Source organism: Parambassis ranga, chromosome 17 (genome assembly GCF_900634625.1).
Source record: "Parambassis ranga chromosome 17, fParRan2.1, whole genome shotgun sequence".
Taxonomy (NCBI): Eukaryota; Metazoa; Chordata; class Actinopteri; family Ambassidae; genus Parambassis; species Parambassis ranga.
In genome coordinates, this window is record NC_041037.1 from 9838594 (window position 1) to 9854867 (window position 16274).

The 16274-nt window shown below is 41.1% G+C and overlaps 4 protein-coding genes across 8 annotated transcripts in view; all 4 read left to right on the forward strand.

The window, feature by feature from the left end:
* kcnab1b (potassium voltage-gated channel subfamily A regulatory beta subunit 1b) overlaps nucleotides 1–2362 on the forward strand; it is a 29253-nt gene extending 26891 nt beyond the window's left edge. For all 3 annotated transcript variants that reach the window (XM_028427102.1, XM_028427103.1, XM_028427104.1), the window contains 6 exons: nucleotides 163–248; nucleotides 406–526; nucleotides 607–701; nucleotides 830–950; nucleotides 1045–1133; nucleotides 1224–2362. In XM_028427102.1, the coding sequence (XP_028282903.1) occupies nucleotides 163–248; nucleotides 406–526; nucleotides 607–701; nucleotides 830–950; nucleotides 1045–1133; nucleotides 1224–1313 (602 nt within the window). In that variant the 3' untranslated portion in view covers nucleotides 1314–2362. The remainder of the gene's footprint in view (nucleotides 1–162; nucleotides 249–405; nucleotides 527–606; nucleotides 702–829; nucleotides 951–1044; nucleotides 1134–1223) is intronic.
* Nucleotides 2363–2843: 481 nt separating this feature from the next.
* pask (PAS domain containing serine/threonine kinase) lies at nucleotides 2844–11130 on the forward strand. 2 transcript variants are annotated; one of them, XR_003672054.1, is made up of 22 exons: nucleotides 2844–3186; nucleotides 3314–3535; nucleotides 3714–3943; nucleotides 4064–4234; nucleotides 4333–4458; nucleotides 4555–4689; nucleotides 4896–5112; nucleotides 5195–5376; nucleotides 5459–5576; nucleotides 5825–5996; nucleotides 6805–7034; nucleotides 7132–7240; nucleotides 7378–7955; nucleotides 8037–8179; nucleotides 8294–8461; nucleotides 8579–8704; nucleotides 8808–8942; nucleotides 9030–9229; nucleotides 9554–9687; nucleotides 9780–9929; nucleotides 10000–10379; nucleotides 11053–11130. XR_003672054.1 is itself a non-coding variant. In XM_028428252.1 (21 exons), exons 2-21 carry the CDS (start codon nucleotides 3331–3333, stop codon nucleotides 10164–10166), a joined length of 3696 nt encoding a protein of 1231 aa, XP_028284053.1. In that variant the 5' UTR covers nucleotides 2844–3186; nucleotides 3314–3330; the 3' UTR covers nucleotides 10167–10640. The 2 variants fall into 2 exon arrangements, 1 of the variants encoding a protein (XP_028284053.1); XM_028428252.1 differs by lacking the exon at nucleotides 11053–11130 and having other exon boundaries at nucleotides 10000–10640.
* mterf4 (mitochondrial transcription termination factor 4) lies at nucleotides 11119–13876 on the forward strand. Its single transcript, XM_028428254.1, has 4 exons — nucleotides 11119–11161; nucleotides 11378–11804; nucleotides 11892–12076; nucleotides 12724–13876. The coding sequence occupies exons 1-4, from the start codon at nucleotides 11135–11137 to the stop codon at nucleotides 13126–13128; spliced, it is 1044 nt and encodes a 347-aa protein (XP_028284055.1). The 5' UTR covers nucleotides 11119–11134; the 3' UTR covers nucleotides 13129–13876.
* On the forward strand, nucleotides 13682–15346 carry LOC114450241 (probable G-protein coupled receptor 148). Of its 2 annotated transcripts, none has more exons than XM_028428255.1 (2): nucleotides 13682–13811; nucleotides 14341–15346. In XM_028428255.1, the coding sequence occupies exon 2, from the start codon at nucleotides 14393–14395 to the stop codon at nucleotides 15344–15346; it is 954 nt and encodes a 317-aa protein (XP_028284056.1). In that variant the 5' UTR covers nucleotides 13682–13811; nucleotides 14341–14392. The 2 variants fall into 2 exon arrangements, with proteins under 2 accessions (XP_028284056.1, XP_028284057.1); XM_028428256.1 differs by having other exon boundaries at nucleotides 13789–13811; nucleotides 14289–15346.
* The last annotated feature ends 928 nt before the right edge of the window (nucleotides 15347–16274 follow it).

A 16274-nucleotide genomic window follows, 5' to 3' on the forward strand; every position in this document is an offset into this window, starting at 1 on the left:
TTATTTAATCCCTGCAGCATTTGGGTTATGTTGTGTATTACAAACAATGTATGCTCACACATAAAGGTGACAAGCTTTTAATGCAAAAAGGGCGAGTACATTTCCAGGATTTGCTTTTTATGTTGCTGAAGATGCCATCGTCTCTCTCTTTTTTTTAAACAGAGATAGTGAGAGCAATGACACATGTGATCAACCAGGGGATGGCCATGTACTGGGGGACATCACGGTGGTCTGCCATGGAGATCATGGTGAGTGATGAAAAAAAAAAATCATAATTACAGAGTACAAAGTAACACATAATCACCTCAGTGCACAGAGACTTGACATGTGATCCCAGTATGAGCTGGAAGAACAGAAAAGTAACTTTAACTTTCCTTGTCCTCATTATCTCTCTCTACTTATTAGGAAGCATATTCTGTGGCCAGGCAGTTTAATCTAATTCCACCAGTGTGCGAGCAGGCCGAGTATCATTTCTTCCAGAGGGACAAAGTAGAAACTCAGCTGCCAGAGCTTTATCACAAAATAGGTAGGGCTACAGTGAGTTTCTCCTAATGTCCAGTTGTTTTACAGTATTTTGTGTCCTCAGTGGTCTTTGTGTTATTATAGGTGTAGGTGTGGTGTCTTGGTCCCCTCTGGCCTGTGGAATCATCACTGGAAAGTATGAGAACGGTGTCCCAGAATCCTCCAGGGCCGCCATGAAGGTACCGGCTAAATTTTATTCAACCGTGCTCCAAACTCATATCTAGCAGGTGCAACTATCCAACATTATTCTGATCATTTGTGCTTTGAATATAAGATGGTAATGTTTCAACTTTTACTGCTCCTTTAGCCATACCAGTGGTTGAGAGACAAAATAATCAGTGAGGATGGGAGAAAACAGCAAGCAAAGCTAAAAGAATTGGCTCATATCGCAGAGAAGCTTGGATGTACTTTGCCACAGCTAGCCATAGGTAAATGACATGTGACAATGATGCTGTCCTAAATTCTGTCAGCGCTACATTTTCATTTCAGCTAAAATTAATCTTCTTCTGCTTTGATCTTTAGCCTGGTGCTTGAGGAATGAGGGAGTGAGCTCAGTGCTTCTGGGGTCCTCCAATCCAAGCCAGCTGACAGAGAACCTGGGAGCCATTCAGGTACACAAACATGTTCAAGCCTGAGTAACAGCGTGAAATCGTTTGATTCGTTTCTCTTACACTTAATAATCCTTCATTTGTGCATTTCAGGTAATTCCAAAGATGACAGCAGGTATTGCCTCAGAAGTGGATCATATACTGGGCAACCGTCCTCATAATAAAAAAGACTACCACCATTAGGAGGAACCCCATTTTGGTGAACTATGCTCTAAAAGCTTATCAAAGCTCACGTTTCACAGCCATAGCACCATACATGCGTGCCCAAGATTGCTGGTGTGTGCGTATGACTGTGTGGGTGACTGTGTGGTGTCTTCTGCTTGGCTCCTTCAACCAGTACTCATTAATGTAAAGTGAGCTACTTGAAAAAGCATGCATGCTACTGCAATAGCAGCTAGAGGATCCAGTGAGACAATTTTTTTATTCGGTGTGAAAACCTCTAACAAACTGTGCAGAAGGTGCTAAATCACAAAACCAGATTACATAATCTTGCTGAAATTATGTCTGTGAATATGGCTTTTAATGCACGTAATGAAAACTTTAGAGGAACTTTCCAGGAGCACCACATTAAGCTCATGCCAGTGAAGGTTAAACCAAAATCTACAAGAGGTTTGGTGTGTATTGATGAAGTTTAAAATTGGACCTGGTCTCTCCATTGCAGCTGGAACTAGCCTGTCAATGTGATGAATTGTTTCAGTACCGGATGAATAGGCAGTCTGCTCACAATGTTTTAGCTAACACCAAGAGAGCTAACGGAAAATGTCCTTCAGCACATCTGTACTGACTGTTACACATGCAGTATATATTTCCTTAATAAGCGTCTCTGTCAGACTGAGCTTTTTGTCTCCGTATGTTGTTTTTCATTTTCACTTATGCAAAAAGCACTGCAGAGTGTACTTTCCTGCTGTGCCCCTTCAACCCTTTTTACTTTGTGCTCTGCCAGACTTTCTGTCAGTAGTGATAATGTCTGATTCATTTCATTTTGGTCTGTGTTGTGGCTAAACATTTGTCAAGTCAAAGTTAGAGAGATGATCCTCCTGAGGGGGAGCTTGCAGATCTAACAAACAAAGCCATGTAGCTAATAAAGAGTCTCGGTAAAAATATAATACCATATGGACCCCTGCAGTACTTGCACCTGAAACACGGTGATTTTTTTTCATCCTCTCCCAGATGCCAGTTTTATGTAATAGGATTATCTTTGTTATATTCTGTTTGTTTAAACATGTATTTTGGTGTTGTTCATTAAATTTGTACACAAAAAGAAAAGGCTTACAATTCTAATGTGACATAATTTAAAGATATATAATTATTTTCTATCAATGTTATGGATGCCTTGTTTTTTTTTTAACCCAGTATGATAATAAAATAAATAGCTAATATAGCCTAGCTATGATAGGTTTATTGTTTGCTTAGCTAGATTGTAAACTGCTGTTAAAGAACTGACTTGAAACACTCTGTTATGGCCGTTTGCTTTGGGGGTTTGTCTGTGTTTTCTGTTTTATAATAAAATGTGTGAATTATTTCTTTGACTCGTGGAAAGTCCGTACGCCTTGTGAGACAGATCTCTTTTATTTTGTTGAGTTTTATTGTTGCGACAGTATCTCCATGGAAACAAAGGCGGGCGTTTCCGGTTTCCTATCCAATGAATTTGTCCTATTTGGTAGCGTGACATTTGATTGGCTAAAGAAGACTTCCTCAAATGGTCGACTCGGCTGGCGCTTCAAGCCCGCGGTTTACAAAATACAGCTCGTTGAAAATGAAATAATAGCTCTAAAAACATTTTTTTAACTGTTTGGATGGTGTCAAATTGCGCTAACGTTACGGAAACGCTGACTAAGATAAAATATCTTGTCATTAGGCCGAGAAATCTTGCTATTTTATAACTAAACACAATCGACTCTGTTTGTTTGTGGTAGCATTAGCAGTAAAGTTAGCAGATAGCTCATTAGCCAGCTAGCGCAGCCGACGAAACGTTACCTTGTCAACTAGCGTCAACTAAATCTGCCGTGCTTGTCCATCCTAACAGCTTACGAACACAGTTCGCACACAAACTGAGGTGAGTGTTGTGTTTAACCCACTTCAAAACAAATGTATTAATTAGGCTGTTTACACAAGCTGCAAATTTAGCTTATTATTTTATGCTAATCGTACTTGACTCCATGACTTCACATTGTCAACCCCAGCTGGATCACACACAGCAATGTCGCTCTCGCCTGAGATTCATCTTGCGGCCATCCCGCTCATCAGAAGTAAAGGGCAGACTATTTGTGTGGTGCCAGACCTCTCTTCGGATCTCCTGGAAGATGACTTTGATCTGAATAAGTCCTATCCATGTACTCACAGACCGATATACAAGAGGAGCCTTTTGGCTTTGCAACGTCGCTATTACTCAGGTTCCCTGACAGGTCAGTTTCACTGCTTTAGTTGTATTTATACTAAATGGATCCACAGACAGTGTTTCGTTTTGTTTCCTGTATCTTCTAAGTATTTTAACAATACAGCCTACTTCAGCAAGTCACCCCGGACTGAATAACATGAATATTTTTTGTTTAGCTTTCATAATACCTCAATTTATGTTTACAGGTGAATGTTTGGATGTTTGCACTACTGTAAAAACAAGAAACCACCAGATTTCAAGGTTAATTCCAGGCTCCCAAGGTTTTGCCAACTCCCTCCCACATCCATTCACTACTTCAGAGACAAACGAGGCCTTCTTTAGTCAACTATTATCTGGAAATTGTGTCCTATCGAAATTTCCATCTGCTCTAAACCCAAACAAAGGCATTCTTACCATCAACCATAAAACCAGAGAGGTAATGTGTGTGCACTCACTCAGTAGGAGCAGTGGTTGCTGAGCAGCACTGGCCAAACTGTGCTTTATCTACACAATAGCAGTTACAGATTGTAACATTTGTTTTATTTTCATCTTTCAGATTTTGACAGCAAATGAACAGGCATGCAAATTGTTTGAGTGCACTATTAATGAGCTAATTGGAAAAAAGCTGTCCTGCGTTTTAAAGAAAACCAGTCAGGTCCTGGAAGATGCATTGGAAGAAGATTTTCCTCTAGCAGATGGAACAGTTACTATGGTGTCTGGAAAAGTGGTACGAAATGTATTGTGATCTAAATCAAGTTATCCGTGGAAATGTTAAAAAAATGTTTCTGTGTGTTTTAATGTTTAAGTGGTTAATTTTTTTTGTAGGTGGATGCTGTGACATTGTCTGGAGAAGTGCCTGTGTCAGTGTGTACCCACAGACTGTCAGAGCACTGGCTTGTTATGTTGGAATATGTAGAAAGGGTTTCAGCCTTTGTGTCATTTTCGCAGGATGTAAGTACAACATTATTATCTAAGCCATGATGAGGTTATTTTTCTTCTGCTTTCCTTTTTTAAACATTAGACACAAACATTTGATGTCATTTCTAGGGATATATCCTTACCTGTGACTTGGCATTTGCCCATCTCCATGGATACCAGCATCCCGAGGAGTTAAAAGGAGTGCCTGTTAAGGAGCTAATCCCCTCTTTACAAATCCCCCTCCACAGCCACGCATTGCCCAAAGTAAGCACACTACAAATAAAAATGTTCCACTCAGCTAAGGCCAACTCCCTTCTTAACCCGGCATTCAGCCTCCTGTTTACCAATGTGCTTCTTAGACATTTTTTGTCTAACACACAGAAAAGAAATCATATTCCTCAACTTTGTCAGCTCAGGTATTTCTGTAAGCCTGTCATTGTTTACTCTGGTTTTTCTTCCTTTTTTTCTAGATGCTGAGGGTTCAGAGAGTGTGTGGTAAAAGAAAAGGAGGTGTGCGTGTGCCACTGTGTGTCAAACTTCAGGGGGAAGTACTGTGTGGAAAACCCCACCATCAAAACAATGGAGGTGGTTGCACCTGCCCAACAGACATTCTTGAAATATCAAATAGGGAGGGCAAGACGCAAATCCCATGCCCTGAACACTGTGATGGAAAACGGCAGTCCTCAGGTAGACTGTTTGTTTGCATGTTTTAATCAGGTAAACACTCCGTAACCAGTTCTACTTCTTTAGCATGTCTGTGCTTTCTCAGGAGACAAAGTGGACAGTATCACCCTCTCGCCCAGCCCAGCACTGGAGTACTCTGGAACAGTTTGGGTGTTTGCGCCTGTCAGTGGCCTCCTCCTGCTTCACCCTGATGGCTCAATCTTTAGCATCCACAACCACCTGGCCCTCAGTCTGTTTGGCTACAGCAAGGATGAGCTGCTGGAAAAGGTTAGCCAACATGACGAGTTGAACAAGGCTGTTTGGATTGATGACCGTGCCAGCTCTCTCACTGCTGCTTTGTCTTCAACAGAGTGTCACGTTTCTGATTCCTGCATTCTATGGATGGATGTCTGACTCGGACAGAAAGTCCAGCCTCTTCCCTTGCTCTCGACAAAGTCCGTCCTCATCCAAAATATCGGGAAAAATTGGTGAGCTTTTGTATGAAAAGTCACAGCATGGCTTACATGTTTCACAACCTAATTGCTGTGATAAGTTTTTTACTGTTATAAAAGCTACATACAGATATGACTATATATAAATATGCATTATATATACACACTTTATAGTGGTGTAATGTTTTGTTATAGATTTATTCCTATTATGTGTGTTTGTAGTTTGTCTTGTTATGCGGTGTTAATTGTTCACATTGTTAATACTTCTTTTTTCTTTAACTTAGACCCTTCTTCACTAGTGGCAGGAGACATGGCCATGGTGCAGATGGCTAACCTGAAAAGGACCTCAACAGGGAGAGGCAGGATCTTCACTGGAACCAGCACCAGATTGGAGAAACCGGAAAGCGCTCTGTCCACCCTCTCTCCTCCTGCAGTCACCTCCACACGTGTGGTTATGTAAGTTAGTAGGGACTGTGCGAGCTGGATGGTTTTTAATCTGTTTCAGTGACTTCATAGTCTGCTCTTTAACTCTTACAGGTTTTATGTTAACAGAGTCAATGGCAGAGATCATTTGTGTTTCTCTACAAGCTTCTGTGGCAACAATTAGTCACCTGAAAGAAGCAGACTGCATGTATTACTCTATGTGCTTTTCAGTAAATCTGGAGACACAGCAACTTCATGGTCAAGCCTGATAACCTCTGTGTCTCTTAGGAGCCAATAGAGACACTAACACTTTCCCCTTGGTACATACGTTTATTTCTGTCTTTTATATCTGCTTCTGGTTCCGATCAAAATTACATTCCACACATTGCACATTCGTGTCTAATTCATAAAAGCAATACTGGATGAGATCAGATTCTGAATTAACAATGTATTAAAGGTCCTCTATTTTGCCATCTGTTGGACAGATAATGTCATAGCATTAATTGGGGGAAGAATGCAAAAATTATACCTAAGATGATTCTTTATTGATATGGAAATTAACTTTTTCTTTGACATTTCATCATTTAAACATTATCTTAATAATTTCATTTCAATTGGTGATAACAAATGGAATTAAAAAAACAAACAAAAAACAACTGTGTAGTTCCTCAGCTAAGGCTCCTTAGTACCCCCTCAGTGCCTTATTGGTTAATAACATTCTTTGTGCCAGAAAACAGAAAAAAATCTTTGATCACTAAAAATGTATGAATGCAGCCAGATGTGTTAGAAATTCACAACAACCTCTGTGAAGGAAAAATAGTAAAAGTATTCTTTCCTACAGGCTCAATGACACTACAGAGCTGATGGAAGAGGCAGCTCGGGTTGCTCTTTGCAGTAGCCAGCTAGACAGCGAGGATACCCAGGCACTCCTCAGGACATTTGCCTGGGTGGAACCTCCAGAAGAAGACACCTGCTGCTTGATTTCCTCTGAACTGTCACACCACAACACAGAACTGCAGCTGGGCAATGGGGCTCAGGAAAATAATGACCTTGTCATTGAGAGTATCCCAGGTGGGATGTGGATTTATATTTTTGTTTTCTTTAATTAATTTGTCTGTCTGTATCTTCCTCAACTCAAATATTGGTTATTTTTATCTATTTTTTCTAGACACTCCTGCTCAGAATAGACATGCCACTCCAGATGTAGGAAAAGATCACCGCTCATGCCCATCTGTCCTCCAAGACTCTAGCTTTGAAGTCATCTCGATGGAGAGCAGGTGAGGGAGATTTTTTTAACAACTAATCCTACTTAATTACTGACTAGGTGACATTGGACAGAAAACATTTCTCCTCCTGGATTTGTAATTACGGTGTAGGTTGATGTTCTATGTAACAATTTTTTTTAATTTCCTAGATCTTCCTCTGGCTTCTGTGAAAATTTTGCCGGTCATGGTGGCTCTGATCCAGCTCAGGCAGAGGACTCTCACTCAGCACACATAGTCGACACAGCTAGCTGCTTCCTGGACCTCAACAGCAACGGTGATCTGGTTACACGGGCCCTAGCTGATCTAAACCTCAGCGGTAGTGTAGAACTGCTAAGCGGTGGAGGATTCAGCAATGACAACCACCACTCTATGACGTCTTGTGATACAGCTGAACTCTTGCGGACACCCTCCCCGTGTGTGGTAGAGTGTGAGCAGGAAGCGGAGTCTGTTGAGAGAGCAGATGCTGCTTTGGAGGCCAGAAACAGCTTAAGTGAAGAACTGGATAAGGACCAGGGTGAGCAGGAGCAATGGGCAGCAATTTCAGCAATTCATAAAGAAAAGAGCCAAGAGTGCAAGCAAATGAATAGTGAGTCATTGACAGACATTCCCGCCACATCAACCCCCAAGAAAGTGACAGCAAAAGGACACATTCAGTCCTCAGAATCTACAGAGATACTGACAGGCCATTTTGAAGGAAGTGGATACCACAGAGATGGCACAAGATTTGGTTGGTACTGATAAAGTTGTGTCCTCTTATTATTATACAGCTACAACACTTATCAGCAGTTTTCTCTTTACTCTTTATCAGATGTGCAGTGTGATGTGTGCAGGACTAACCTCCCTGATGGGAGCTTCATGTTCTGTGTATGGATGAGGAGACCAGGCCAGCAGGGTTCGCTGTTGCAAGCAGATCGATCTCTACACAATGAATCAGGAGCCAGTCTAGGAGAGGTCAGTGGCAGCACAAACTTCTTTCTAAATCTGTATGGCATATAAAAGTTGAAAATTAAACATCACGAGGGTTGTTGTTTTTTCCATCTCATCTTTTTAAATTCTGTCATTCAGAGGATTGGCGAGGTCAGTTATACTGAAGCATTGCGCTCTACCTTGGACCTTGAGCATTCTCGAGCCTGTGATGGGCAGTTTGAAGAAGAGTATCAGCCTCTCAGAGCCATGGGCAAAGGAGCCTTTGGTTTTGTCTGGAAAGCAGTAAGACGCTGCGATGGACAAGAAGTAAGAAAGCATTTTCTGCTTATGAACTAATACAGTATTGTAACATGCACAGTTTGTAAATTTGTGGGTCAGCTAAAATTGTGTGGATATGACCTCTTTATCAATCTAAATCTGCAGGTGATAGTTAAGTTCATTGGCAAGGCCAGGATAGTGAGTGACTGCTGGGTGGATGACCCTATGTTGGGACGAGTGAGCCATGAGATCGCCATACTAACACGAGTGCAGCACCATAACATTGTCAAGGTAACTTGGTGGTCCATAAGTTTACAGAAGCATTCATAATATTTAATTGCCTTTCTCTATGTTATAAAACAGCGATAATGACAATGTTTGTATGTGTGATTAGGTGCTGGAGGTGTTTGAGAATGGAAGTTACTTCCAGATGGTGATGGAGAAACATGGGGATGGTTTGGACCTTTTTGAATTCATAGACATGCAGCCAAGACTGGATGAGCCCCTGGCCAGCTACATCTTTAGACAGGTAACTGCATGACCAAAATAAAAAGTGAGAATGGGCTCTGTGTTGATTTGTTCCTTGTTAAACTGGAGTTTTTGTCTTTTTTACCAGCTGGTGGCAGCGGTCTTCTACCTGAGGACTAAGAACATTCTTCACAGGGACATAAAGGATGAGAACATCATAATCGACAAGTGTTTTCACATTCGACTGATAGACTTTGGCTCTGCTGCCATGATGGTTTCCGGGAAGCTGTTTTACAATTTCTGTGGCACGCTTGAGTACTGTTCCCCAGAGGTGCTTCAGGGAAATCCGTGAGTATACATAATAGCTGTGAATGACAAGTTCTGCTTGTTCTTTTTTTTTTTTAGATTTTCATTGGCAGTTAAGGTTAATAGAGCAGTAACAAGTGTACTTATGTTTAAACAGTTCTTTCCCATCACTAAACTTTGATACAAAAATAGGTCAATTTCCTACATTAATGTTTTTGTGGCTGATTAATCCTTTAAAGTGTAGACCTAAAAAGCATGACTTTAAAAATACACCAACAGTGGATACTATGATTGAATAAAATGTCTGTGTTTCCCAGTTATGAGCTTATTATAATGGCTTGTCTTATTGTTGGTGTTCACCTGTAGCTATGAAGGTCCTGAGCTGGAGATGTGGTCTCTGGGGGTTTTGCTGTACACACTGCTGTTCAGTGAAAACCCCTTCTGTAATGTGGAAGAGATCCTTAATGGTAAACTGAAGCCGCCATTCCCCCTCTCTCCAGGTATCCTGTCTCTTTGTTATCATGTCCAGTTGTTTTATTATTATACAAATATTTACACCCCAGTGTTGTTATTTTTCTGCATGCACTATCAGAGCTACATGGTATGTTATGTGGGCTGCTTCATCCGGATCCCATGCGGAGAATGACTTTGGACCAGCTGCTGCTGCAGTCCTGGATCAGCCAGCCCATTTCTCTTGCAGAGTACAGCTGGGCAGAGGTGGTTCCTACTACACAGAGCCACTGTGAGTATTAATCATCACTAGGATCAGCATGACAATTGGCTGCTGAATATATCAAACCCTCTTTTAACAGGCTTGCCACAGCACCACGAATCCAGTCCTAAGGATTACATCGGGCAAGGTTTGTTCCCAGATTATGGCGAAGAGACTCTGCCTGAGGATGAGGAGGAAGATGAAGATGAGCAATTGTCAATGGTGGCCCTGGAAACCGAGCTCCAGAAGTATCTCACTGAGGATTGAAGACTGAATTTTAACGAAGTGAAGTTATTCATCCAGCAGTGTACCAAGGACAAGAACAGCAAAAAGAGGAGTCAATAATGGAGCACTGTCTAGACAAAGACGTCCAGAGAAATATGGACTTTTACCTTTTTATGGTTGTCATCACTTGCTAGTCAATATGTGCTTGTTTGACAGATTTGAGTGCAGCAGGCGGCAAACCCATGTTTATATGATGTATGTGCACATTTTTTATCTTGGTTTATTTATTCTTTCGAATCGGTAAAATAATGATGGTCGTTAAACCAGGTTTGCTACCAAAATGTCCACAACCTTGTTTGTTTTCAAAACCACATGAAGAACTTTGAAGGGCCTCCTGATTCAGCTTTTGTTAATTGCCAATTTAGTTTATGCTCATGATTTTAATCTTGGATATTTTAATCACAAATGTAAGTGTATTTACAATATTTTATCTATTTATTTTTATACATCAATAAATATCCTACCACAAACATGGTGATTTTGTGGACATTCCCTCCAAATTAGGAGTACAGGACTGCTGGGCTTCACTTTTCACACAGCTGCTGTGCAGATCTTATAATAGATATGGATTATTTTCAAGCAAATTTTTAGAGGCTCAAATGAAAGTAGTTTATCATGACAAAGCGTTTATGAACTGTTTTTGCCGATGTATTCATTTAAAAAAAATAAAATAATGCATGACAAGGTGTAAAAGGGATACAGAACTATCGACATACAATTTTTGTGTAATAGCAGAACACCTTTTCTGCTGAATTGGTCAATTCTTGTGGTAATTGCTGTAAGAATTTATAAACTATATAATCCACGTTGTGTTTCTCCCTTTTTATAACATATTTTACGGATTTAACATTTTCACTTTTCTACGCAGAAAACGCATCTATAACGAGGACGAAGCGGAACCTTTTACGTGTTGAAGTTGTGAGACGGAAATATATAAACGACGGACAAGCATGGGTGCTCGAAGTGCTGCGCGTCAGGTGAACTTGAATGTTAAAAATATTATAATGTTGCTTATATTATTTCGAGTCTCTACTGTTGCAGTTGTAAACATGTTAGCTTAATAATTTGTGTGGTTCAACAATGTCTTTGTAAACGCTTCCGGTTAGTTTGAAATCCTCGGCTTCACCTTCATGTTTAATAACTTCAGTGAATGATTGTTTGTCCTTGTATTAAAGAGTAATTTATTCACACAGATTCTTCGCTGGACTGTTAGGCACACCACCTCCTCTGTATTCAGTCCACTCCAGTTTGAGAGATGCCACCACCCGGCTCTGTGCAGATTGTTATGTTCCACCATCACCCACAGCACTGTGCAGTCTTTGGACCGCGACCCAGAACATGCTCATTTGTCAGAGAAGCCGGCTTCTGAGCTGTCCCTGAGCTCATTGACTGATATGGGATTTACAGCCACCCAGGCAGAGCAGCTGTATGAGGCAGTGTCCAGTATCAGAGGAAGAGCTGCCAAACATGCTTTGTCCACGCTCACAGTTCTGTTTGTCTTGGGGCTCAACCCCACGAGTATGATGAAAGTGCTGGAGAAATGTCCCGAACTTTACACTATTAAAGAAACACAGCTTCAGGAACGCATTAACAACCTGCGGAAACTAGGTTTAGTTGAAGGTGAGAATATGATCATAACACAGTGCTTTAGAGGGAAGCTTGGAATATTTACATGTGTACTCAAACCCATATTTTCCCCCCTTACAGGCAGTCTTCACAGGATGGTGGCCCACTACCCCCAAATCTTGACTCTGCCTGTGAAGACAATTAAAAAGGGGGTGACATTCTTCAGAGAGAAGTGCCTGTTTACTGTTCAGCAGGTCACCAACATCCTCAGAGACAGCCCAGCAGTAATGATGGAGGACCACGATCAGCTGGAGTACAAGTTTCAGGTCAGCCAGTGACACAATGAGGGAAGTGAGACAGTTGGCAGTCAGACAAAACTAACTATCTGAACAGAAAATCAGCTGTGGTGGATAATCCATAAGCATTAGCTGCAGCCCTGACTAAAATGTTCACACAAATGAGCTGACAATGCTATTTATAGTCAATGAACAGTTTCCATGGTGCAGTGTTTACACTGTAGGCAGATGTAAATTTATGAACTTCCTCAAAATATGACAGAACATTATAGATTAGATGGGTTATATGGTAAATATGTGGGGGCATTTTACTGTGCAAAATAATGCAAATATGAAACTTTATTTGTGTCTTTTCCAGTGTGCACATACAACGTCTCTTCAAACATGATTTGAGTTTGTATGTGACACGAGGCTGTAGTGCTCCCTCTGGTGGTTACAGTGGCTGTGAACTGTTCACAGTATTTTATGAAGTGTTGTGTGGCATACTCTCATAAGTAAAAAAGAACATGCTGCGTGTCAGATTTTGTATTACTTCTTACATTACATAAAAACTGATCCTTTAGCTAACAGTGATCTGACACACGCCAGATGACATGACATACAGTCTCTGGCTGTTTCTGTCCTTTCAGACTTGTTTTTTCTATTTATGGTTTGTAACTATATACATCTCTCCACAGTATGTCTACTTCCGAATGGGCGTCAAACAGGCGGAGATGGTGAAGTGCAAGTTGTTCCGGTTCACTTTGGATGAGGTGCGCTATCGACACATTTTCCTGGAGCGTCGGGGCCTGTACGAAACTCCGGACAAAAAAGGACAGACGCACATCATCAACCCTAAACTGGAGAACATCCTTAATGCCAACCAGGAAACCTTCCTCACATATGTTGCCCGGGCGACAGCAGAGGAGTATGAGGTGTTTAAGAAACTGGTAGCTAGAGAATTACTCCAACAGGAGGTGCAACCAGGCAGGATTGTAGCTGATAGTGAGGATGAGGATGAGGATGATGACGACTATGATGATGATGATGATGACAATGAGTCTAGAGGAAAAAGTGGATATATGAAAAGGAGGAAGAAATGACAGAGAGCTGAGAAAATGTAATTTAAAGAGGGAATGACATTAAAAAGTGATACATCTGACAGAACTGATAAGAATTAAGACATGATATGTCGGAGAGTAACCAAGCTTTTCCTCTTGAGCTACATAAACCCTGCAGTGGAGGTGTTTATTTAAGTGGTCTTATCAGGTGTGATGACATTAGTGCGAGGTTAGTCTAATAGATGAGGACTGTCTGAACCAACTGTCAGGTATGAGTAATTTCTCACACGCTATCTTACCAGTGTCTAAATGGGTTGTTTGTCTTTTGCTTAAGTAACTCTACAAATTAAAGCCGTTTCAGAGGGTTGGCTGCTCTGCTGCTTAATGTTTGCTGCTTACAATGAATTTGATTGGACTCTAATCTGTTTAAAGATGATTTTCAAATGTGCTCCTACATCCAAATCATGTAAAACAGAAAGAAAAAAAATGAAGGGGAAAATAACATTATGATGACCATCCAAGTGGAGTAAAAGCTCCACCCAGTTACTATGCGACAACCAAGTGGCTTCGGTTTACTCCATCGCTACATTATCTCTATGAGTCAACAGAGGGTGTAAGATAAAGGCTGCAAGTGAGACCGGTCGCACAAAAACTCCATTGATTTATAGCAGTGTTAGGTCTAATAGATGTGGAACACAGACGTGGACTTCTGTTTTAGACATCAGGTAAGATAACTCAACCTTTGGTCAATCTATATCTTGTCAATAAATGTGTTTGTGTAAAGTTTGAACAGAATCAGTTTTCAGTTTTTTGGGGGCAGGAGATTTAATTTCATGTTTGTTATTAATTAAAATTATGTATTCTGTCTATTCTTGTTTCCACAAATGTACGATAGATAAATAGATAGGACTGAAGTGTTTGGTGATAGGAGTACATGCATGCTGTAAGAACCAATGCAGTCAGCAATAAGCACTTTGAACAATAATGGCTTTCCTAGTCCACAATACCAGATGCGTGTGCCTAGCAAGATTGTTTAAAGATCATAGTTGTATCATGTAACATTTTTAATTACATTAATTACATATCATTGTAACTGTTCATATCTGTTGTAGTGTGTTCTAGAAACATAGGCCATACAACGTCATAAACGGCATACTCATAAATTTGTTTGTATATTTGCATCTATTTGCTTTTGGTCCCAGCAACTCGGTCTACTCCTGATAGTTGATGATGGGATGATGCTTTTATCAACAGAACCACACCGGAGGAAGTGAAGCCTCATAAAGTCTCTACCTAAGTCAGAGCCATGATGTCATCACTATTGATCTCCAACTATACGGAGGATTGGAGTGAGAGTCTCCACAGGTGGCACCTAGAATTGTTTTTCATCCCAACCATGGTCATCACTCTAGCCACCTTGCTTGCCAACCCTCTTCTCCTAATGTGCATTTTTACGACCCGTGCCCTGCGTCAGGAGACCCGTTACCTGCTGGTGGCAAACACCCTGGCAGCGGACCTGCTCTTGCTCATTGTCAACCTGGCCCTAGTTATTTGTAATGCTGTGAGGGCTCCGATCCCCTGGCCAGTTTGTGAGCTGGGCACAGCCCTCACTGTCACTGCCTACTCTTCTGCCATCTTAACCGTCACGCTCATGGTGGTCGATACATACGCTGCAGTCCGCTGGCCTCTCCATTACCATGACATTCTTCCACCTGCCCGCCTCCATCGCATACTGGTTGGGGTGTGGTTGCTGGCAGCTACCTACCCTTTCTCCCTGGTAATAGTGATGGAGGTAAAGAGGGGAAATCCCCAGGAAAAGGTGGCTTTATGTCTGGTTCTCATCTCCCTCGGCTTCATTGAGGCCAAAAACGTGGTTCAAATATACTTTGTTGTAGCTGCAGTCACCTGTGCTTTACTCATTTTTTACTGCTACGTTCGCCTCTACATGGTAACAAGGACACAGGGAATCTGGCAGAGCCGCTTCTCCAGAGCACGGGTCACACTGTTGGCCCATGGGGTTCTCCTTCTGCTCTACTTTGCTCCTGGCTTTGTTTTTATCCTGGAGCTCTTCCTGTTCCAGAGGAAGGACATTAGTCAAGATGTTCGTGTGTGGGTCAGCACAGTCAATATGTGTGTTTTTATGCTGCTGCCCAGGGCCTTTGCTCCTTACCTATATGGGTTGCGGTACAGAGAAATCTCTGATTCTCTAATGCTGCTGCTGCATCGCTGCTGTAGACTCAACCAGGTCACAGTGTCATAAATGTCATATTTATCACATAGTGGATTTACAGTTGAACTCTTTGTGGTTATACATAAAGAAAAAAAACGTACTTTTGTGGCATTCCTGTTTTAGGTGATGGAGCTTTCATGCAGTGATCTGCTACCTCAGTTTCAAGAGTTAAAACTGTGCACCTTCTTACAACATGGTATTCTTCTTTATTCAATGTTATTTTTACATATATGGACCTAAATACTCTATGTGCAATTGGTGTCTATAGGCTTGTTTAATCCAAACTGTGCATATGTGTATAGTCAGTATAAAGTATTTAGGGATGGAGCATTTCTTTTTTAATGTAAAAGAGCACTTATTCTTAATTTCATTGCTTATTTCCTTTATTGTGTAAGATCAACAGCTATTTATCTGCCCTGTACATATACTGTGACTGTTTTCAAGTCGGTTTTAAATAAATAGTGCAACCCATATAGTGATTTCATCATCATTATGTAATCTAAAAGCCATGTAAAAGATGACATTTAGCTACAGTTTTATGATCTGAGTTGCAAGGCGTATGACTCCATTTGCTCCCAAAGCCTTGTTTGTCTAAAACTGGATAAATAGATCATTGACATGGCAATTATGGGTGGATAGTGGTGAGTCAGATGCTTTGGCTGAAAGGACTTAGTTCTCCCTCCAGCCATTTGTAACTGGTACAACAGCTCAACAGCAGAGGGACACATTAGTCCATCCACCGGGCTGTATTGCTGCTATTTCCCCCAGCAAACAGGATCATAGGAGTGTTTGCTCTGTGTGGCACGTGGCTCTGTTCCTCGCACAAACAGTGTGGACAAAACATCTGCTCAGCTTTGCTGGATGGAATATATAAAAAAAACACCTATTTACATTTTGTTCTATGAATTCATGTGGTTGAAATGTCCTAATAATTCAACTTGTTTTAATGGTTACTGTG